The sequence below is a fragment of the Episyrphus balteatus genome, chromosome 4, assembly GCF_945859705.1.
Source record: "Episyrphus balteatus chromosome 4, idEpiBalt1.1, whole genome shotgun sequence".
NCBI classification, from domain to species: Eukaryota; Metazoa; Arthropoda; class Insecta; order Diptera; family Syrphidae; genus Episyrphus; species Episyrphus balteatus.
Window position 1 is genome coordinate 48,015,750 of NC_079137.1, and position 23,751 is coordinate 48,039,500.

A 23,751-nucleotide genomic window follows, 5' to 3' on the forward strand; every position below is an offset into this window, starting at 1 on the left:
TTTTTCCAGAACCAAGCCACTCGTTATTTAAGCCCACTTCATCCCACAACAGTTCCCTGCCCCTGTATAAACAAAAACATTTTCCAGTCACCAAGACGTTTATTGAAGATAGGATGGAGGTTTATGTCTATTAATACATCTACTTCTGCTTTGCTGCATTATGTTTAATTTGAAATTAAACATTGAAATCGACAATCTGGAGAATGAAAGTCAATCAAATTAGGTATCTAAGTCGCGAACTTTTTGTATTTTCGAATGGTTTAAAATGTGCTTTTTCTTATTTAAACTTTCAGGAATGCTGTGAATAACAACCAAATAACATGCAAATCCTTATTTGCATAATGAAGAACTCTTGTCTAGAGAAGCTATACGCATGTGGCACAATGAATTGAATGAGATAAAATTTATTAATTTTGTTTTGTTTATATTGAACCAATATTGTTTTAACTTTTTGATTGTATATTTAATATGAAAAGTGAAACGAATTTGTTTAACAACAGTTGGAATATTAAGTAAAATTTGTTCAATTGTACTTAATCTATTAAATCATCCCTCATGTAGACTCAATTTACTTATATGTTTTAACAGTAATTTTTTTCAATCAAGCCCTACACCCAAACTTATAATCCTTAATAAAAATAAAAACTTAAATTACTTAGTGATCACATGAAATGATTTTCTGTTTTAATTGTGGCGAATGATAAAAAAAATTAGCATTAGTATGAACTTCCGCAAGTTCTGGATCCGCTTCTAGTTTAACTTTTGCTTTCATAAACTGGACGGCGGGAGATGATTGGGCAGACTTTGGTAGCAGCAGTGGATGTGGTGGTTGATGTGACTGTGACTGGGATTGTGATGTGGTTACAATTTTATTCTGCTCCGTGTCGCTCTTCTTCTTTCTTGTTGATTTTTCCTCGGCATTAGCTTCATCTAATGGCGTAGAAGGCATATCATCCCCTTTCTGCGTTAACCTCAGCAAAACAGTTTTTTTCATCTCTAAAAATGAACCAAACATATGGAATGAACTAGCGAAACTAGAATTATATTTCAAACATATTAAACAGATATTGATTGAGTTATTTTTAACAAAACACTTTCGTATCTTGTTTTATTGAAAGTTTTCCAGCTCTCTTTAGAAGAACACAAAATATTAAATATACTTTAACCTATTGCAGAAATTCTTAAAATCTTGTATTCACTCGCCAGATTGAATATTTGAGTTCTGCTTCAACTTGGAGTTGGTTATGAGACTTTTCTTGTATAAGTACCTAGCAAGCAACAAAACAAACAAAAAAGAAACAGTTCTGAGATTATGCAGTGAGGCGCGCACACATTTGTTTATTTAACTTTCATATCGGATTGGAAACTGGTCAAATAAATCTTAATGAGAAAACAGATTACGTTTCGGGGAGAAAAGATAAAACAAAATCTCCCGCCTTTGTAAGGACTCCCACAGCTGGATCAAGAATGATAGCTTGCAAATATGTTTTTTTGTTTATCCATGTGTATTGCAATTCAATTTTGGTTTATTGAACTTGCTATTTACAATTGACTTAAAATAACTTATTTCTAAGATACATTGATAGTTACAAAATCTTGTTGGCACAAAGGGGGCCTAACGTTAAATAATGAACAAAGTTATAAAATATAAACAAATATAATACATGGATAAACTTAATTTAAAAAGTCTGCTGTATACGTTGTCCTCGGGGATTGGTTGAGTTGGGTTGGGACTCCATGTGTACTGCCTTAATTCCTTCCCCTGCATAGCTGTTAAGGAGGGGAAAGTAATTGCGAAGAAAATTCATGCAGATATCATTTTCTCGGGATCTCGGCTTTACAGCCATTTGTAGAAGACATTTCCTAAAGAAACAGGACGACATCAATGCAGGCAGATTATATCTGAAGAAGGAATAAGGAATATATCGAACCAATAAAGGAGAATAAATAAAAAAATTACCTGTAACCAATTGGGGACCTAAATGATGCTCTGAAACAATTACCATAACGTTCTTTTAAATATTTCTTATACATCAACTTTCAAGATGCCATTGTTTCAACACTTCACTTTACATGCACATGTCGTCCAAGTTTGGACACCATCATTTGCACAGGCAGTGAAGTGATCTTCTAAGATGGCTTTTAATCAACGGGTCTTGGTTCTGATACCATTTACATAAAGTGAGGGAGATTTTAGGGAGCCGAAGGATTTGGGTATTGAATGAGCTGCAATGCAAGGTTGGGATTGTCTTGCTTGTTGCTGTCTGCTGTTTGGGATGAAAAGTATTTCCTGAAGGAATATTTTTCAGGAGGTATGTTTATACTTGCTTTTTTTTGCAGCGCACAGACATGACGTGTATCTTTTTAAAAAGTTATGAGACTTTTTGTGGTGGGCATAATGAGGCGATTGATAAACAAGAGCTTTGTTGTCATTTAACCATGTTTATCGTCAAAGAATAGACGTTTTCGCTAACGAGCGGGCATTCCAAGTGCATTTTACATTACATTTGGCTGTGAGGTTTGAAGGTATCGACACGATTAAGACACAAGCACACAGTACACAGAATTCTTCTTTTGTGAAATAATTCCTAGTAAAAAGATAAATATGCTATCTCATTGTATTAATAAATTGATTTACTTTCCTTCTGCTTTTCCGGTTTTTTTTCTTTGGTTTTGTGGAAGATATCGCACTCTTGCAATTACGTGAATCCTAAAATAATTAAATTAAATTAAAAAAACAAAGTTTATGGTACAATTTTTATGTTTTTCCAAAAAATATACTTGTACTTACATTGATTTGTGTTGTTTGTTATTCCTAATTTAATTCAATTTTAAATATAATATTTTTTTTGTCATATTATATCTGTCAACTGCAGCTGTCGTTTAATGGAATTTGACATTTAATAAGTGTAATGTACCTTGGCAGTACTGTTTTCTATCGAGAGAAAGTAAAATCTGGATAATTATCTGGATTTTTCAAAAATCTATATAGATAAAGTTTTTGTTGTATTTAACACGTAAATTGTTTTGATTTCAAAAATCTCGATGTCGTTTTTTTGCACAAAATCTATATAGATAAACAAAAAAACACACCTAATGTTACACTTTTGCACTTTTACAACGATACAAGACCATTTGCATCGAATCGTGAATACCCCTCATGCTTGGATTCGGCAAGTTACATTCCTAAATCAAGACTGAACCACGTTTGGGCCAGCATCAGATTCGTGAGATAAATTTATCAGAACATTTAAAAGTGTGTGAAAAAATTGAGAAATCCATCCAAATAATCTAATGCCGACTTTTCACGAGTCGATTTTTGCCATGCGGGCAAGCTTTTTGGCGTAAAGCCTGGGACGCAGGTGAAGCGAAACGAAATTTTCCATACAAAAATAGCACAGCAAAATCTTGCACGAATTTTTTTTTTTTTTTAACTTATTTTTAATGTTTTTTTCTTGAACGTCGACTTGAAAGGCAGACTGGATGTGAACGTAAAACGTGCGACATTAAGATAAAACCGAAACCGTCAACGTTCAATTTTTATCATACAACAAAAAAGCGCTGCATCAGCATACCTTTCCGGTGTGTTCATTCCTTAAAACGAAAATTTTCAATATTTTATTTGTTTTATGAGAATTTTCGTTTCACTTCAGCAGCATACCGAGCTTAAACATATCAATTGGTTGGCCTCACTTGCCGCAACCCTTTTGTACTCCCAAAAAAAGTCAATTCCAATTTGATTTTTGTATGCCAATTCTCGATTTCACTCACAAACAGTCCTACAACAACCCAAACTCATCAAATGGTATAAAATATAAATCAAACAGCTCAAACTGTCACACAAAAGAAACAAACACCTCCACTGGAAAATCTAATAAAAAAAAAACAGCTGAATCTAGACCAATTGTTTGCGCCCATCGAATCGTGGAAAGCGACAACGAAAAAAAAAAACGACCATACACACAGTGGACGAAAAATGGCTGTCGGGATTTCAGATTAAACATATTTTTGATGTTTTTTCAAATATTTTCATCATAAATCTACTTGAAACTTAAGTTTATTCGATTAACCAAGTGTTTATTTCGAAGGTAAATTGAATTTGTTCATTAAAAAATGTTATTGAAATATGCTAAATATAAAACTAAGTTTCTCTATGTTCCACGAAACCAACGCGCGATTGAATGAACATTTTTTTCTTCTCATTTTTGCTTTGATTTTATGTTTTTCTGTGCTCCAAGCAAATTGGATATTTTAATTCCCTTTTTTACATGTTTAGAAAAGAACCAAACCCAAACTCCAAAGTTCTTGTGACTTATTAAATAGTTGAGGAAAATATAACAAAATTTAAATCCACAAGTTTTTGTTTTTTCCTTTTTTTTTTTGTTTCTTCTATTTTTTGAGGCTAACATGAAATGTGTATGTCTCGTCTCTCATAGATTTTCTTCTTTCCACATTCACTTGTAAATTTTGCGGCATTTCAATAATCTTGAATGAAAAGTTTTATAAAATATAAAATTTTCCATCAAATGCGTAAAAGAAAATTATGAATTTTTCATAGTTGCAAAGAAAAATTTGTGTGAATGTGCGTTTTGCAGTTTTGTACACTTTGAAAGTTTCAACTTGGTCGACGCATGTTAGACCTTACACTTTTTCTGCCCATCGAAGGCCACCATAGGCTCTGTAAATGATGGATGAATGTAGTTTAAGTACATTTTTGTTGGGCCCTTTTTGTTGTTTTTTTTTTTTTTCTTATTGCTTTGCCTTGCTTACTTTATGTAGGTTTTTATGATGGTAGTGTGACAAAGGGCTTCTGGAATTGATGGAAGCCACATTGTCGCACTCGCATTCGGTCTAATTATTTGTACTCGTGTATAGAGCGATAATGAAAACCAATTAATTCACTGATATCAAACTTTTGATTGTGCTTTCTTTGAATAATTTAACTTTTCGAGTTGGCAGTTTTTTTTTTAGAGAAATTAAAAAAACTAGGTATGCAAACGACGACGTGACAAATAAACAGCAAAGTATAGATGAAATAAATGCAATAGATATTGTAACCACAAGTTGTAATTATTGTTGATTGCACATGTACAACATACCTACATTTTTGTTGGATTTCCATTTAATGCGGGCATGATGATTTCTTATTCGAAAAAAAAGTGTGGGAATGATATGGATTGATTGATTAATATTTGGGGTGTAATGATAAAATGGCTACAACACATTAGGCCGTCTTAACTTAAGTAACGCAAAATATTTCATAAAAGCTAATTTCAAATGTTTGTTTCAATATTGAAACAAAGTATATATTCTTTGGGTCCTTATATCCTTGTTTATTGAACTAAATTCAGTTATATTCTCTATCGCTTGATCCCATCGTCATAGCTATAGCTTCAGCTTCTTAGTCTGTCTTAAAATTTCCTGGAAATGGTAATAAAAAACTGAAAATTATGAAAAGAAATGACTATTGCTTTTTCAAAATATTCGCCTTTAAAAGCCATGCACTTGTGTATTATTTAACCATTCTTAAGATAATATACATATTTTGAAAGGTCTGATCTTTATTTCTTTGGAAACAAAGAATAGACATTAGGTGCCAAGTCGCGACGGGCTTTAAGGTGGATGTCCCATCAATAGCCATGTTCCTATGGGAGGTGGCAAAGTACTACTAGTAGTTTACAATTTTAAAGCTCAAGTGACCTCAACTCCAAAGCGTTTCGCCCATATTGGAGTTGAGGTCATTTGAACTTTTAAATTGAATTACATATATTCAATCGCTCCACTTAAAATACAAACAATTTTTATTATTTTTTCTCCGTTATTACATCAGCCATACATTTTCTAAGTGTCTTAATTTAAACAAATTCCCTTAGATTATTAAAATTCACAGTACCTATATTAATGCTGTGAGTTTTATAAGTTGTCGGTAAACATCGACCAAAATAAGGCGTCTTAGTAAGGGGACGACAGATCTAACTGATGAGTCCTTTGTTGTACGCTTTGGAGTTGAGGTCACTTGAACTTTTAAATTGAATTATATTCAATCTATCCACTTTAAATAAAAATAATTTTATTATTTTTTCTTCGTTACTAGTAGTTTACTAGTAATCCAGTTAAATAAGGGTTCAACCTCGGAATGAATGTTAGTAGAAATTTTTTTTGCTCAATATCTTCCTTTTGCCATTCTATAACATATCTCAAAAGTCTAGAAAAATCTTATGTCCGCTTGTCGCGATTTCAAGGTCATATCGCGAAATGGAGATTTTCAAAATTAGCAAAAATAGGCTATGGTAGTATATACACATATGATACATGATTTCAAGGTATTTTTTAATGCTGATTCCAAAAAATCTAAAATAAAGACAATCTGACGTCTCTGGAAAAAGTTATACCTGTTTTTCATCTGTCAACTCATATTATTATAACAGTTGCAAACTTACTGCCGAAAAACCCTTAAAAGTTATGGTAGATGAACCAAATATTGCATGAAGATTTTAGAATCCATCATTATTAAAAGTCAAAACAATCCATTACAAAAAATATATATACCTACGAAATATTGGTATTTTTTGATGGAGGGTCAAATTTTAGGATATGCACTAAAGAAGATTCTTGTTCATCTTAGGAAAAAGTGCTAATAGGCTAATTTTTTCATTTTAATCTTTGTTTGGATATTCTTTAACTACCCTCAAAAATCTAAAAAAATCTCATGTCCGCAAGTCCTAATTTTCTTGGTTTGAAAATAAGGTGCAGATTTTAAAAAATTAATAAGAAAAGTTTAAATTTTTATATGTATACCAACATAAGCGACATGATTTAAAGGTATTTTTTAACACTTATTCCAACAAAACTCACAAACAAGTCAACCTGACCATCCCTGAAAAGTAATGCACCTTATTCATGTTGATCTGACACAAATATCTGAAGTGTAGTTTTTCAATTTTTTAAAATCTGCACCTTATCTTCAAACCAAGAAAATTAGGACTTGCGGACATGAGATTTTTTTAGATTTTTGAGGGTAGTTAAAGAATATCCAAACAAAGATTAAAATGAAAAAATTAGCCTATTAGCACTTATTCCTAAGATGAACAAGAATCCTCTTTAGTGCATATCCTAAAATTTGCCCCTCCATCAAAAAATACCATTATTTCGTAGGTATATATATTTTTTGTAATGGATTGTTTTGATTTTTAATAATGATGGATTCTAAAATCTTCATGCAAAATTTGGTTCATCTACCATAACTTAAGGGTTTTTCGGCAGTAAGTTTGCAACTGTTATAATAATATGAGTTGACAGATGAAAAACAGGTATAACTTTTTCCAGAGACGTCAGATTGTCTTGGTTTTAGATTTTTTGGAATCAGCATTAAAAAATACTTTGAAATCATGTATCATATGTGTATATAATACCATAGCCTATTTTTGCTAATTTTGAAAATCTCCATTTCGCAATTTGACCTTGAAATCGCGACAAGCGGACATGAGATTTTTCTAGACTTTTGAGATATGTTATAGAATGGCAAAAGGAAGATATTGAGCAAAAAAAATTTCTACTAACATTCATTCCGAGATTTACCCCTTTTTTCTCCTTATTTTACTGTATTATAGCGGTTTTCAATGGAACGCTCTTTAAATGAAATCAATGCTATTTGTATCTACTCGTATGTAAATGTACTAGATCATCTGAATCTTTAAAGTGGTCAAAATCACTTGTTTGAGCTGTTGTGCGAGAACTTGGGTTTTCGTGATTCAAAATGATTTTCATTTTCGAGTTAGTTTCTCTCCATTTTTTTACATCACGATTTCTTTCGGCTTAAAAGACTACAGTAGCCACGTGACTGGTTTTCATGAAAAAAACACGCCACTGTTTGCTTCGAAACGCTCCTACCTTGCACAACTTTTGTTAGATTTTTTCGAATTGAAAGTTTCAAACCGTGGCTTAATCTTTACTTCCACATGGGTACTCACGATTGATCAACACTCATGCTAAGACTTGTTTCTATGTCACAAGCATCCACGTTTTCTCACACAACAGCTATTTTTGGGTGACGCACGTTCGGGTGGCTCGTCTTTGAGTCTTTTAAATTCATTATAATTCAAATACTAGTTTTCGATGGCGCTTCCTCACCAAAATTGGAAAATTTTGGGTTTTTAACATTTCGAATGATTTAGCTAGTTTACTATTTGAAATAAAATATTTAACATTAAAATCCTAAAACTAGAAGAATGTAGCTTTCCATGATTTTCGTTTTGTCATGATACGATCATTTTTTACTAAGATACAGCCTATCGAAAATCACTAAAAAAAAATCAAGAATTTTGTTTGTTCTCTTAATTTGGGCTAGTGCTAGTGTACATGCTCTTATGGTGAAAGTAGCTTGAAATACTAAACTCTTTTAAAAATTTATAAAAAAATAATTTTAATTTTATTTTATTAGTTTATTAAAAACTCAAAAAATTCTATAGAATACCTCTTTATGTGGTTTTGACGAACGAACTACATAATGTCCTACAATTTCTTGTATAACAAAGAATTTTTAGAAATTTTTGGTGATTCCCTAGAGGGGAAATTGAAATTTTTTTTTATGACCAAAACTAACGGTACCTGCCATATAACGGAAATAGAAAAGTTAATTTTCAAAAACGGCTCTAACGATTTTGATTAAAATTTTTGTGTGTAGTACTACACATAAGAGCCAACTTTTTAAATAAAAAAAATATTTTTTGTACCGTTATTAACGGTACCTGTCATAGAACGGGTTTTTTCATTTCTGAATATCTCGTACAACATTAACCCGATTTAAATGAAAATTTTTATACAAACGTGTGTAAGTAAAGATAATATTAAAAATTTAGAAAATTTTCAAAAAACGCATTTTTGGATTTTTAAAAAATATTTCAAAATTTTTTTTTGAAAAATCAATTTTTTGAAAACGGATCAATGAAAAATTTTGAAATTTAGTTTTTATGTGTAAATTAATTATTTCTTCAAAATGGCATACCAACTTTTTTTTTGAAAAATGTTAAAAAATTTTATACATAAAAAATTACTTTTTTAAAAAACGGCTCCTACAATTTTCGAAAATTTTTTTCTAAAAATACCTTTTTATACAAGAAATAAAATGGCATATTTGTTTTTTGTTTTAAGGTAATTTAAAACGGAGTTTAATTAATTATAAAAACAGATTTAATTTTTTTATACTACTTATAAAATTTCTTCAAAATATCAAATTTTAAATTTCTTGAATAAGAAGCTTTAACATTAGCTGCGTTCCTTTGGAAATATTTATCTACTTTTTAGTACTTAAAATTACTTTGAACTACTTTGCTATACTGAAAAAGTAGTTCAAAGCAGCTTTAAGTAATAAAAAGTAGATAAATATTTCCAAAGGAACGCAGCTATTATAGTTACTTTAAGCATAAGAGCAAGTACGTGCGACCCCAGTCGTGCAATTCATTTAATTATCTATACAAAACAAAATTTATATTTGTCAAGAAATCGATTTTTCAAAAAAAAAAATTAATGTTTCTAAAAAAACTAAAAAATGGTGAAAATATGCCAAAAATTTAAAACTACGGCCACTTAAACGTTTCTCTATAAATATATTTGTAACGACATCTTCGATTTCAGGCAACAAAAATCAGTTCAGTTGTTTGCCACTGTCTTTACGACTTCTAAAATCTACCGAATTCTGAAATAGTATGTCTGTTAGTGTATGCTTTTTGACGTTTGTGTCATTATGTGTTGATGTGTTTCAATTCCGGGATCTGATACATAACTTGGAATCGAAAAAGATATTTGAAATTTCTCATCTCACATGCCATCGAAGTGTAGGTTTTTGGTCTATGGAATTTGTGAGCATCAATTTTTTTTTATCATCGCCGCCGCCGGACTCTCTCCAAATTTAAACATTCCGTCCATCATACAAATAAATTATTACTGAGCATATTAGATGAAAAATAACTTCAAAATCTTGTTGAAAATAAACTAGTTACTTTGTCCCAAATATTAATTTACACAGAGAAAAATAGACCACATAAAATAGAACAAAAACAATAAGATTTCTCTATGGTTTTCATCCAAGAAGGAAACCTTATTAAAACAATCGGGTTTTCCTTATTGTTTTAAAATCTGCAAAAAAATAAAAAAAACGATGACCAGGCTGGGAATCGAACTGGAGACTTCAAATCATTAGTCGCCCACCTTACCACCTGAACCAACCTGCCATGAAAATATTGATCGCGATTTTTGTTCTAGTGCTAAGTTGCAAGAAAAATCAACTTTTCAGTCAAATTTTAATAAGATTTTCTCTATAAAAATAATAAGAAATCTCCTTAAAAAAACCTTATTAATCGTTGATTTTAATAAGATTTCCTTATGAAATGTATGGAAGGTAAAACAATATGGCAATCTGTTAGTTTTTAGCGGGTCATATTTTTCTCTGTGTAGTATCTGAAACATTTTTTCAAACTTTTACTCTTTGAGTTAAACACAATTCTCCATCAGAAAAAATCATGTTATTTTCTCTCTGGTAGATCATTTTTTTTTTTTTTTTTGTAAATACGATGATCTCGAATCTAAATAGTATCTTTTCCATTTAATTCAATTACATATCTTGAAAAAAAAAAAATTTATGTCTATTAATGTACTTTCAAGGTATTTAATGTACATGTTTTGTATTGTTTTTTTTTGTATACAATCCGGTACATACTTTTCCAATGAAGCATAACGCACACTAACTCCTTAAACTAGGTCAATATTCCTCTGTGAATTTATGGTAATAAGCAATGCTGTGCTAGTAAGCACAATTATGATCTTTAAAATCGAATATTACGTTTTGTTCGCATTTTAAGTTGCGCAGTGCATCATATCATTTTTAGAAAATTTCTAGAATATTAAAATTTGAAAAAAAAAAATACGATAAAAAAATAAACAAATTTTAACTCGGAACATTTTGTTCCACTTTTTGGACTACTTTTTATCAAAGAACAATTCATTCTCACAAATAAGCATTTTTATCCGTTTTCTGAAATACGAAACAAGCCAATTCCATGTGTGTCATTGCATAATGGATAAAAACTTGACCATTTCGTTTTTATTGTCCATTATCAATACTATGTTTTTAAATTGGAGTTATGTGCACCTGGCTTCGATTTTGTAATCTTTTTGTGTTTTAAGAAACTGTCATATAGCATTGGTTCTTTCCATATATTGGTTCTTTCCATATGACGAAACGAAAACATTTCAAACATAAATCAGTTTTTTAATAAAATCATATATGTATACAAAATTTAAAAATACTTATTTATTAGTCGTGTTGCTCATGTTCACACTTCACTTCAACTATACATAATATAATTGAAAAGAAAAACACCCTGACTACTGACTCCATCGCACATGCTAATCCATGCAATACAAAAAAGTAATTAAAAAAAAGCATTTAAAATTTTATGCGTTTTGTTCTCAAACAATAACACACCAAAAGAATGGGTTTAATATTTCTTTCACAAGGGAAACCGCAAAAAAAAAAAAAAAATACAAAACCACTTTGATCACTCGAGGGGACGTGATTTATTCTTCGCCCTCAGTGTGACGCAATTAGTTCTGTTTTTGTTTTCAATTATATTCATTTTTTTTTTCTTTTAACAGAACTGCCCAAAAGTCTGAGTTCAAATGATGTCCAACACAGGCGCAACAGCATTTGGTAATGGTTTACAACAACACAATCTCACTGCCGCCACAATTGATTATCTAAATCATAATGGGGCCGCAGCTTTAGCCACTTATCCTGGCGTTACAACGCCAGAAAGTGGACTAATTTTAGATAAACAATCTGCTGCGGCCTATTATGCCCCAGCTACAAATCCAACAGCATATTATTCAACACAACTTGTTGCACAAGCGCCTGGGACAATTTTGATAACTAACAATTTCGGACCAGATGAGTCATCAACAATCTCAGGAGTAAACAATAGTTTCACTAATAGTTCAATAAGAATCGTAACGCATAACAATAATAATAACAACAACAACAATATTAATAACAATAACAACAATAACAGTTGTGGCAATAAATTGCCTTCCTTAGATGAGACAAACTTTAACTTAAACAGTGATAAGCAACAACCGCATCAATATCATAATCTTCATCACTTGCACCAGCACCAACATCATCTACAACCGCCACCGCCAACGACTATGCAGACAATGGCTCTGCAACATTCTCCATCATCATCATCATCTCTACCCAATCCAGTAATAAAAATGCCAAATTCCCTAGTGACGACGAGGGGACCATCGTCAGCAGGGCCACAGACAAATACCTCGACTGTAGTGTTAGATAGAATAAATATATGCATCAACAATCATTATGGAGACGCAACCTCAATACCAACAACAGCAACAGCATCAGGCACAATCGCGACCGCTGGTCTACATAGTCCCATAATCCCACCAATAGTAAATCAGAAAACAACAATTATAGACACATGTGCGCCGCCAATGATGATGAAACAATTGGATACAACTTCCAACAACATGCTCGATATGCATATCGATGAACCCGATTCGACAACTTCGACCCATTGTCACAGTGAATTCGCGGCGCCCATGGAGCAAGATAATCAAACAATTCTCGAACAAGAAACCGAAGATCAAGAAGTCGTCGATATGGAAAAAAGTGTCAGTTTTGAAGATATTGCTATGCAATCATTTGAAATTGGAGAAGACGCATTGGTAAAACGTCGCGATGGGCGTTATTATCTTGGTACAATTGTTGATAAACATAGGCAACAATATTTGATGCAATTTGATGACAAAACAGATTATTGGTCAAATGTTGATGAACTTACAAAATTAAGTGACAATAATGAAAGTAAATTGAAGCCAAGATGTCTGACTTGTAAGGTTGATAATGATAAAGATGTTGTTGAGATTTGTGATCGATGCGGCAGAGGGTATCATCGACAGTGTACTGACGAAGTGTCACCGAATTCTGGTCAATGGATGTGCAAGAGGTAAGATTTATTTTTTTTATATTATTCTTTTTTTTTAATTTATTATTCATTTTGTAGATGTGCAAAACCAATGAAGTATTCCATAAAAGATCAATCAGTTAAAAAAGTAATTAAAAAGACGACGATAACTAAAAATGTAGTAAATCAGCTTCCATATGAGGTAAGTTATAAGAAAAAAATAAATATATTTGTTCATCTTAATAAGATCATAAAATATAATATAGGTGTGTTTTTTTCGCTTCTATCTAATCTTATCGGCAGATGCAACAAGGATATTGTTGTAAATAACGTATGATAAATAACCTTAGGGATTGTTTTTTTTTTTATTAGGAAACTGAGTCGTATGCGTACGTTTTGTCATATGGTCAATGCCATGAACAAGTCGACTTGAAGATTTAACAAATTAGGCAGGCAAGTTGGAAGAAAAGATTCCTTTTTATATATCGCACTAGTATTACAAGACTGTTGTAACTAAAAAAAAATTTTTTCGCTGAAAAAATTTCTCAGCGAAAAAATGTTTATTTAAAAACTGTTCCATATTAAAAAAAATAATTCTTTTAACTACTCAGAAATTATTTATAATATTGGATATATAGATATAAAATGATTGTGTAAAATATCTGATGTCACCTCAAGCAAAAAAAATTTTGAGTTACAACAGTTTTGTAATACCAGTGCGATATGTACCATTCCGACTAGAAGTTTAATTTAGGGAGTTTAATGAATATACAGGGTGTCCCATAAGTAATGGATCAAACGAAGTATGCTGATAGGGGATCTTAAGGGCTCTCAGAATTTGGTAACTTGTTCATCCCAAATCCTTACGGTTTTCGATTTAATGCAATTCTTGTGAAATTTCGAAAAATCCCTACTTGGCAACAGTATTTTGCTTCCTGCGCCCATTATTGATTTTTGTTTTCTAAAATTCTTTTACAAAAACATTGCCAAATAATAAGGAACAATTAATTAATCAAAATAATTTTTATTCCATACGCCATTTCGCTGCAAATTAACTAACAGTTTCAAGTTTGATAAAAAATCAATTTTTAACTTTTATTTGAGAGCAACACGGCGACAAAAATTTCTACGGTGTGAGAATGGTTTATTATTTTAAAAAGTTGCCCTGCTATTGTAGTTTTCAAAAATGTATAAAAGTTTCCAAAGTTGCAGTTAGATCAGAAAATATTACAATTTGAATTCAACAAAACAGGGTTTTTCAGAACAAAAAACAACCAAAAATAAACACATTTCTCGAACTGTTATTTGTTTATTTTTCTTTGAACAAAAGCGTCTATTTTTGTTTGTATTTTTACTGTGAAAACCCCTGTTTTGTTGAATTCAAATTGTAATATTTTCTGATCTAACTGCAACTTTGGAAACTTTTATACATTTTTGAAAACTACAATAGCAGGGCAACTTTTTAAAATAATAAACCATTCTCACACCGTAGAAATTTTTGTCGCCGTGTTGCTCTCAAATAAAAGTTAAAAATTGATTTTTTATCAAACTTGAAACTGTTAGTTAATTTGCAGCGAAATGGCGTATGGAATAAAAAATATTTTGATTAATTAATTGTTCCTTATTATTTGGCAATGTTTTTGTAAAAGAATTTTAGAAAACAAAAATCAATAATGGGCGCAGGAAGCAAAATACTGTTGCCAAGTAGGGATTTTTCGAAATTTCACAAGAATTGCATTAAATAGAAAACCGTAAGGATTTGGGATGAACAAGTTACCAAATTCTGAGAGCCCTTAAGGAGGCCTATCACCATATTTCGTTTGATCCATTACTTTTGGGACACCCTGTATACATTAGACTGATTCAAAAAAAATTTTTTTTTTGTTCAAAGCATTACTGAAAATATTGTTGGAAATGACGAAAAAAAAATAATGTAACAGTTTCTGCCCTTAATGTTAACATTTAGTACCGCCGCATCGCAAATTTCTATTTCCCATACGATTTGTATGGGAAAGATTGTGTATTTGTGTTTAGAATTTTTTTTCTTTTTAATGGTTCATCAAAAAGGCTAGATTTAACCATTTTATTGTATAAAATTGAACGCTCTACAAAATTGCATTTATAAAATTTAAAAAAAAACGGACGCGAAAAATTAATTAAAATAATTTTTAGTTGAAAAAATGAATAATTCGAATTTATTGAAGAAATCTAATATGATAGTATTAGGGGTTTGAGAGTTATAAAAAAGAATCTGTTTAACCAAAACACAATAAAGAATACAAATATTCGAAAATTTTGCCAATTTTTTTTGAAAAACCTAATAATTTCGTCAAAAGATCGGAAAAAAATGAGAAAAAATTACTTTTTATATTTTAAAGTTGAATAACTTCGAAACGCGGGGGTAAATCAAAAAAATTAATAAGAGCTTTTTTGTAGAGCGGACAATTTTATAAAAAATATTTTGTCAAGCCTTTTGGATGAACCATTAAAAAGATAAAAAAATCTAAACACAAATACACAATCTTTCCCATAAAAATCGTATGGGAAATAGAAATTTGCGATGCGGCGGTACTAAATGCTAACATTAAGGGCTGAAAGTTTTACAGTATTTTTTTTTCGTCATTTCCAACAATATTTTCAGTAATGCTTTGAACAAAAAAAATTTTTTTTTTGAATCAGTCTAATATACATTATAATTATATTAAATTAAGATTTTCCAAAAAAAATTCAATCATAAAACTAAGTCTCCGATTCATGTAACGTCAGTAACCAACATAATACAAATATATTTTTTTTCCTGTAGGACTTTTGAAAATAGGTTTTGAAATGTCTTGTGCCTCAAATATTCAACAAAAAATACCCAAAATTTTGTTTTTTGCGCTAATTTTTTCAACACTGTTTGCGAGGTCAGATAGTGAGGTTCAGACATATTTGAATATTGTTGTTTATCTCCCTAGTAATTTGAAATTTTTTAAGTTAACAATTTTGAACATGACGTTGTTCCCTAAATTCTTTCACACAAAACAACAGATTCAAATTTCGATAGCAAGAATCTCGTTGCACCAGACGTAAACTAAATACTCTCCTTAAAAATATAAACTCTTTCTCTTTTTCTCACTGGATGTAAATTAATACAACTCAAAAAAGTGTGTTTCCACAATATTTTGAACAAAGACTCGACTTTTTTTCTTAATAAAACGCTAACTACATACAATTTCGATTGCAAATAATTCAGCAGCCCGAACTCCTACAAACTTTTGGTTTTCAGTTATGAATAGGGTCTAAAGAGTCCTTTCTTTTGATGTCTCATTCAATAGATTTCGAGAAAAATTTTGAAAATTCCGAATTTTTAGAGAAGGGGTACCCCTTGGATAATTTTCGAAAATCTTAGAAAAATAGATTTGTAATTTTTTTAGCTGAATGCATAGGCCTGTTCACTGTGATCTCATATCTGTAAACCAAAACTTGCTTCGGGACTTTGATCCGAAAATATCTGCTTCCGAATAAAAAAAAAAATATTTCGATTGAAAATAATTCAGCAATCCGAACTCCTACCAACTTTTTTTGTCAGTTATGAATAGAGGCTCCAGAGTCCTTTCTTTTGATGTGTCATTCAATGGATTTGGAGAAAATTTTTGAAAATTCCGAATTTTTAGACAAGGGGTACCTGTTCGACAATTTTCGAAAATCTTTAAAAAATGAATTTTTAATTTTTTTAGCTCAATGCATAGGCCTGTTCACTGTGATCTCATATATGTAAACCAAAACTTTTATCGGGACTTTGATCCGAAAATATCTGCTTCCCAATGAAAACAAAAAAAATATTTGGATTGTAAATATTTTTCCATTATTTTTTGTTATTCATTAAGTATTTCATTTTTATTCTACTTTTCTTAGCATAGTTAACAAAAACAATTAATTTAAAAGCTATGGTTTTGTCGTCAGCTCGGTTAGCAATTTTTAACTTTATGTTCAAATAAATAGTTTTAATTAATTCATAGTAGAAAATTATTTACTGCAGGTGGCCATGGCACAGAGGAATAGGTACATGACTGCAGAGCCAAAACTGGGTTCAAGCCCAACGGTCGGCTCAGAAGTTTTTCTAAATCGCCAGCTTAACTAAAGCCACCTGTGCGATATTATGAGACAATTGTCAACGATGTCTCCCCCTCTGTGCCACGTAGTTATGTGTTATATGTGTTTCTGTTGTTCTTTCTATTCTTTGTCTTTCTCTTTTGTATAAATGTCTTGCGCTGTATCAGCCAAATGGACTAAGTTTCCGAAGCTGCTGTGTGTGTCTAGTTCGAAGATTTATCTTCGGATTAAATTAATATGTAATGTAATGTAATGTAATTATTTACTATATATAAATTCGGTTATTAATAACATCCTTGTAAATAATTCAGCAACCCGAACATCTACAAACTTTTGGTTTTCAGTTATGAATAGAGTCTAAAGATTGCTTTCTTTTGATGTCTCATTCGATAGATTTGGAGAACATTTTTTAAAATTCCGAATTTGTAGACAAAATTACAACGCTCTTTAAATTACAGTTACCGGGCCTCTATTTAAGTAAAATATTGCTTAACGTTTTTCGTACTCGAACTGCAGAGTCGATGAATTTTTTTTTTTTACTAAATATCTTTAGATCCACACTTTGCCCAGTCCAGTCAAACTGTAAATTTAAATTGCTTCAAATAGAAAGTTCTGTTGTAACTTTTTAGTCATATCTAATCATATTTTCGAAGTCGATGCAAAATTACTTGAATAGATATCTTGTCCACCGAAATTGTTTAGCAGAATGAACAAATATGTAAAAAAAATAATGTAAAAAAAATAAATCCGGAAATCTTATAACGTAATTTTATATATGTATATTAAATTTTAACTTTTACTACTTTCCAATTTAATTTTTAGTTGAGTGAACTGACTTGGGATGAAAAACATCGTGTTAATGTCGAGAAAATCTATTGCTATTGCGGCAAGAGCGGACAATTTGATAACAAAATGATACAATGCTGTAAATGTAAGCAGTGGTTCCATGCTGATTGTGTTCAATCACAAAGTCTTCAATCAATATTCAGAGGCGATGTGTAAGTATTATTAAATTTTCATATTCATCAGCATCTTTATATTTAATTAAAATTTCATATATTTTCTAGATTTTACTTATTTGGTTGTTTACTATGTAATAATGGCAAAGAATTCCTTCGACGTCTTGAAATCAAATGGGTGGAATTAGTACATCTATTGCTCTACAATATGTCCATAAGGAAGAATTTCCAAAAATATCATCATCTACACAAAGAAATTTATCCGTACGCCCTTGAAAATAGAAAAGCATTACAATTGCCAAAATCGGTAAGAACTATTAATCCACCGCATAAATCTGTGATAATTATAATTTTGTATCTTCTCCAGATGCTCGATCTTTCAGAAGTGGAATTTAAAAATGAATTATTAAAAACGCTACAAAACAATCCAAAGTTATTCATTTGTGGTAGAGAATTGAAAAAAGAATTTGCAGTTTGGAGCTTACGTGTTACAAAACCTCCACAAAGTCCTGCTATAAATATTCTTAAAGATGAAGTTCTTTGTAATAAGTTTATTAAGGAAAAACTTAAACTAAATATCTTGCCCTTTATTGAGGACGAGGAAAAGATGGATATGGATGTAGATGAGAATGATGATGAAATGGAGCAGGAGGAGATGGAAGAACATGAGTAAGTTCGACATTTAGACATTACTTTATTTTAAATAATTTTTGTTTTAATTTTAGTATTGATAAAAAATCAACTCAAAATGAACTATCATCATTGGCAAAATCTAAATTCAATTCAAAACCTGAACTGATAGCCGAAAATGATGATGATAAATTTACATCAGACGATGAAATTCCCATCAAACAAATACTCGAACAAGTTAAATCAGAATCAACGAATATGCAAGATTTATCCGATCCGTTGACAGAACTTCTTGATCAGATTCTTCCCAAAGAAGAATCTGCTGTTCCAAAAGAAACCGCCACCGAAAAATCTAAAGAGGAAAAAGACCTTAAAGAAGAATGCCCCCCAATTGCTGCAAAACCACAACAACAAAAAAGTAGTCGTAAACGAAAAGCATTCACACTGTCAAAAGGCTATAAAGATTCAGAAAAATCAAATAGCCGTTCTCGCAACATCTGTGATTCATCGTCTGATGAGAATTCGAGCAGTAGTCGTGGTACCCTCGATCTTATAATACCACCGCCGAAAAATTTCCTCGGTTTAAATAATCCATTTCGAATGGTTACGCCCAAAAAGAGTGAACACACTGCCACAAATACATCTGGTGTGACATCAAAGAACAGCAATTCAAAGAAGAGTGTCAGTTTTGGTAGTAATAGCATATTTACGAGTACATTAGATCTTAATTCTAAGATAGCAGCATTAAAAAGTTCCGGGCTATTCCCGAATATTAGTAATAGTGATATTGCCAAAGCTGCTGGCCAGCCGAGGCTAGTACGTACGATTAAACGAAGACTGAGTGCCAAAGATATAATGATCGGGCCAAATCAGGAGGTTCGTCGACGACGAACTAGGCCATTATCATCCAATGTGGAGGTGAGTTTTGTATGTATGTGTGTGTGTGTTTGTTTATTTTGTAAGTTTTCATTTTTAATGGGCATGTGAATGTCTTGGAATCCGAATCGAGTCTTTATAAAAAACACGAATATTTTGTTGTAGTTATGAATTACATTAATTTTCTGAGTGATGTTTGGTTAAAGTTGTTGACATTAAAGAGACAGAAACAGTTTATCCGAATCCCAAAGATCTTATACGTTCATAATTGAGGCATATTAATTTCATTTCCTGCGAGTTCGTGTATGATCAGGGACCCCTGTCTCATCAAGCTTCATCAACTACTGTCATATGAAATCAAAAAATATGTGTTAAAATGTTTGCCGCATGATTTTCAATTTTAATACAAAAAAAAATATGAGGACACTCTTTAAGGTACCAGAAATGGAAAAACACCTCCATTTTTTTTATGGTACAAGTCCTGATTAGTACCACCTTGAAGCAAAAAAAAAAAGATTAAAATTCATGCTATAATAACACAAGTTAGAAAAGGTATTGAAATAATTAGTGCTTCACTGAAAAGGGTAGTAGTAGGTGAAATAAAATTTGCAAAATTTTACGATTTTCTAGGGGCTATATTATTAGTTGCGAATCGCTAGAAATTTGGCGAATCAAAGTTATTGAGCCTTTAATAAGCGATTTAGCGTTTTTAAAAATGATATTGTCACATTATTTTCTTTATTTTGATTACACTGCGGTCAGATTGTCATAGTTTTCTTGTCGGATGACGACATAAGTATTTCTCACATCGTTTGACTCGCTTGTCATAATAGAGTCCTAAGGGTTCAATTTTTTACAATTAAAGTACGATCCTTGTTGATGCCATAGAATAATTATCATTGTCCTAGAATAATATATTCCAAGAAAAAGTTAACATTTTTGTATAATTATATAATCTGGATCTTCGTTAATCTTGCTCACTGAGTCTCATTCTTTTATATAGGATCATTTTTTGAATGCATAGTCCTGTTCACTGTAAACTTGTTGACTTTCATCCTAAAATATTTGCTTCCGAATGAAAAAAAAAAAAAAATAATAAAAATATTTCGATTGCAAATAATTCAGCCACCCGAACTGTTACAACCTTTTGGTTTTCAGTTATGAATAGAGTCTAAAGAGTCCTTTCTTTTGATGTCTCATTCGATGGATTTGGAGAACATTTGTGAAAATTCCAAATTTTAAGACAAGTCTAAAAAAAAAAATTTGTAATTTTTTTAGCTGAATGCATAGGCCTGTTGACTGTGATCTCATGTCTTTAAACCAAACCTTGTTTCGGGACTTTGATCCGAAAATATCTGAATGAAGGAGGAAAAGAAATATTTTGATTGCAAATAATTCAGCAACCCAAACTCCTACAAAATTTTGGTTTTCAGTTATGAATAGAGTCTAAAGATTCTTTTTTTTTATGTTTTAAAGCTCTAATTTTCATATATGACCTTACTTGTCAATATTTTTATATATTTTGCTCATGTAGTAATTACTCGACTCGACCGTTTGTTTCTCATGTTATTACTTCCCCCGTACTAAAACTCTGTGTTCCTATATCCTGAGAGCCGATTCCCTGATTGCAAAAAAAAAAAAAAACAAGACAGACGTTTAACCTGCTTCCAAACACCCGGCAGTAGATCCCATACTGTCTTCTCGAAAACAAGGGCTTGGGGAAACCACTTGAAGTTAGTCTAATACGCGTTTTTTAAGGCTAGTCTTTCCAATAAAACATCTGTGATTTGTTTCTCTGAAATCAGAGAGAGTAGGGCGTCAGGATCCAACTAATTTCAAGTGGTTAGCCTCATTAAATCAGTTTTCTGAAAAATGATTGGGATTAATTATTGTAATGTTAATATGAATCTAATTCAATTTATAAGTTCAAGTGACCTCAACTCCAAAAATTTATAAAGCGTTTCGCCCAGGTACGACAGTGGGCTCATCAGTTAGATCTGATTCCAAGGACGAGAGTTCGACTTAACCTTACAAACCTGTACTTTTGTTATGTTGTATTACCCTATTTACGGTGCTCACGAAGTAGTTCCACCTCATTGCAACTAGTGGCGCTACAGTTGATACCTTGAAAGTTTCTTGAGTTGAAAGGAACACTTACATATTTATGATTTTTGAACAACAACAACATCTGGAAGGTGCTACCACCAAGTGTTTATGGCTAGAGTGGTAGCACCTTCAAGATGTTGTTTTTGTTCAAAAATCATAATGAAATTGACGGAATAAATAGCAGCTTAACTGCAAGTATGGAAACATACGAAAAGGTAACACTTATTTGTTGAGCATTAATAAGTATCAAAAACCTACTGCGCTTCGATCTGGTGACCATGGGAAACCATTTTAGGAAATAAGGCCCGCAAACACATAGTTTTAGGGTTTTTAGTAGGATATACCATAAGCCCCTCAGCTACATCAAGGCCATGGAAGGGGTCTTAACTTTAACTTTGAAATTGAAAAAAAAAAATCCTACCTTGTCTAATTGCAATTTTATCTTATTTGCTCATTCAGGTCATAAGTACAACAACAATAAATCAAATTCCAAGTAACTTCTTTCCAATTCGTGCTCCAATACCCGAATCAATAAACACAACAATAAGCAACAGTAAATCAACCAGCACAATCACAACAGCAACAACATCTTCACAGCCACCATCAACTTCACCCAGTAACACATCATCTAGCTTAGACGGTGTACCATCAGCAGCAGTTGCGACGCATGGCCGGCGTCTGCGAAAGCGTCCTGAAAAAATTTCACCCCAAAATAGTCGACGAAATTCCATATCCAGTTCCTCAAGTTCAAATTCATACACAGGCGCCACACTGGCTCCGCCCTCATCTCAGTCCCAGAGTGCAGTCCCATTGACCGATCTGAAGTTGTCAGTGAATAAATACTTTGGAGCGGCCAATCGTATTGAAAATGGTGAACAATTTACCATACGAGCAAAACGTCGAACTACCAGTGGACACACGCAGTATTTAATCGAATGGGAATCGTAAATTGTGTTTTTTTCTAAATGTATCATGAAATGAATGTGTTCTCAGTGTTCTCACAAGAAAAAAGCAAAAAACATCTTCACTATGCATAAATGTTTAAAACCATTCGGACGTTTTTCCTTATAAATTTAAAATTTAATATTAAATATTAGTCTTATGTCGATGTAGTAATATTATAAAAATATAGTTATTTTGGCTTTAAAAAAGTCTGTGGCACAAAATGAGAGCAAAGAGACAAAAGAGAGAGAGAGGAAAGGGAATCATTGTAAACAGTTTGGTTGAAAGTGGATATGAGTTTACCAAAACCACAGCCTTAATCTCTTTTTTTTATTTTTGCAAAAACTAAATAAAAAAATGTAATTCTGATCACTGCCAAGTTTGAATTTTCTGTTCGTATTAAATATTTTTTTTTGTTTTATTATTTTTTTCAGTTCATAAATGTTTTGAGTTTCTTTTTTAATTTTTTTTGTTTTATTTTTTTGGAATTTAATACTTAGCTATAAAAATTTAAATAAATCATGATAAAATCAATGCAAAGCGTTATGCATCCTGTCGAGATGCATTTTCTTATAATAATACAAAAAAATACAGGTTTTAATTGTGCAATTTCAGGAATTTTATAACAACAAAATAAAAAAAAAAAAGAATTAATAATAAATGATTAACTATAATATTTAAATATGGCGATAATGCAGAATAAATAATATAAATGTATTTTCTCAACAAAAAAAAGTAATAATATTAATGAGTAAAAAATAAAAATAATCGATGTCTAAAATAATAAACAAAAAATCTATTACTATCTATTCTAATGTTGTAGTTGAATTTTGTTTTTTTCTTTTTTATTAAATCTGAAGATGGTTATATACAAAATTAAATCAAAATAATTATTATGTTCTCATTTTGGCGAAAGGTGATTAAAAGAAATTTTAAATTAAAAACAAAAAAAAAAAAAACAAAAAAAAAACTTTAGGATAAACAAAATTTAAATAAATAAAAATGTTAATATTGAAAAAAAAGAACAAAATTGAACTTTATATAAAAATAGTTTTTATTGTTTTCTTTTGTAAATTTTTATTTTATCATTAAAAAAAACATTAAAACTACAAAAAAAAAAATACAAAAACACAATCCTTAAATACATACATAAATATAACTTGATG

The 23,751-nt window shown here is 31.1% G+C and overlaps 1 protein-coding gene and 1 long non-coding RNA gene across 3 annotated transcripts; one reads left to right on the forward strand and one right to left on the reverse strand.

The window, feature by feature from the left end:
- Nucleotides 1–1,504: 1,504 nt before the first annotated feature.
- LOC129919129 (uncharacterized) lies at nt 1,505–3,014 on the reverse strand. 2 transcript variants are annotated; one of them, XR_008773059.1, is made up of 4 exons: nt 2,792–3,014; nt 2,325–2,710; nt 1,961–2,260; nt 1,505–1,902 (listed from the first exon to the last, which is right to left on the reverse strand). It is a non-coding gene; the product is annotated as an uncharacterized LOC129919129 (long non-coding RNA). The 2 variants fall into 2 exon arrangements; XR_008773058.1 differs by having other exon boundaries at nt 1,961–2,264.
- Nucleotides 3,015–3,893: 879 nt separating this feature from the next.
- Nucleotides 3,894–22,693, forward strand: LOC129918118 (polycomb protein Pcl). Its single transcript, XM_055998466.1, has 8 exons — nt 3,894–4,088; nt 11,653–13,019; nt 13,077–13,179; nt 17,895–18,070; nt 18,140–18,338; nt 18,399–18,700; nt 18,757–19,579; nt 22,103–22,693. Exons 2-8 carry the CDS (start codon nt 11,677–11,679, stop codon nt 22,589–22,591), a joined length of 3,435 nt encoding a protein of 1,144 aa, XP_055854441.1. The 5' UTR covers nt 3,894–4,088; nt 11,653–11,676; the 3' UTR covers nt 22,592–22,693.
- Nucleotides 22,694–23,751: the final 1,058 nt, after the last annotated feature.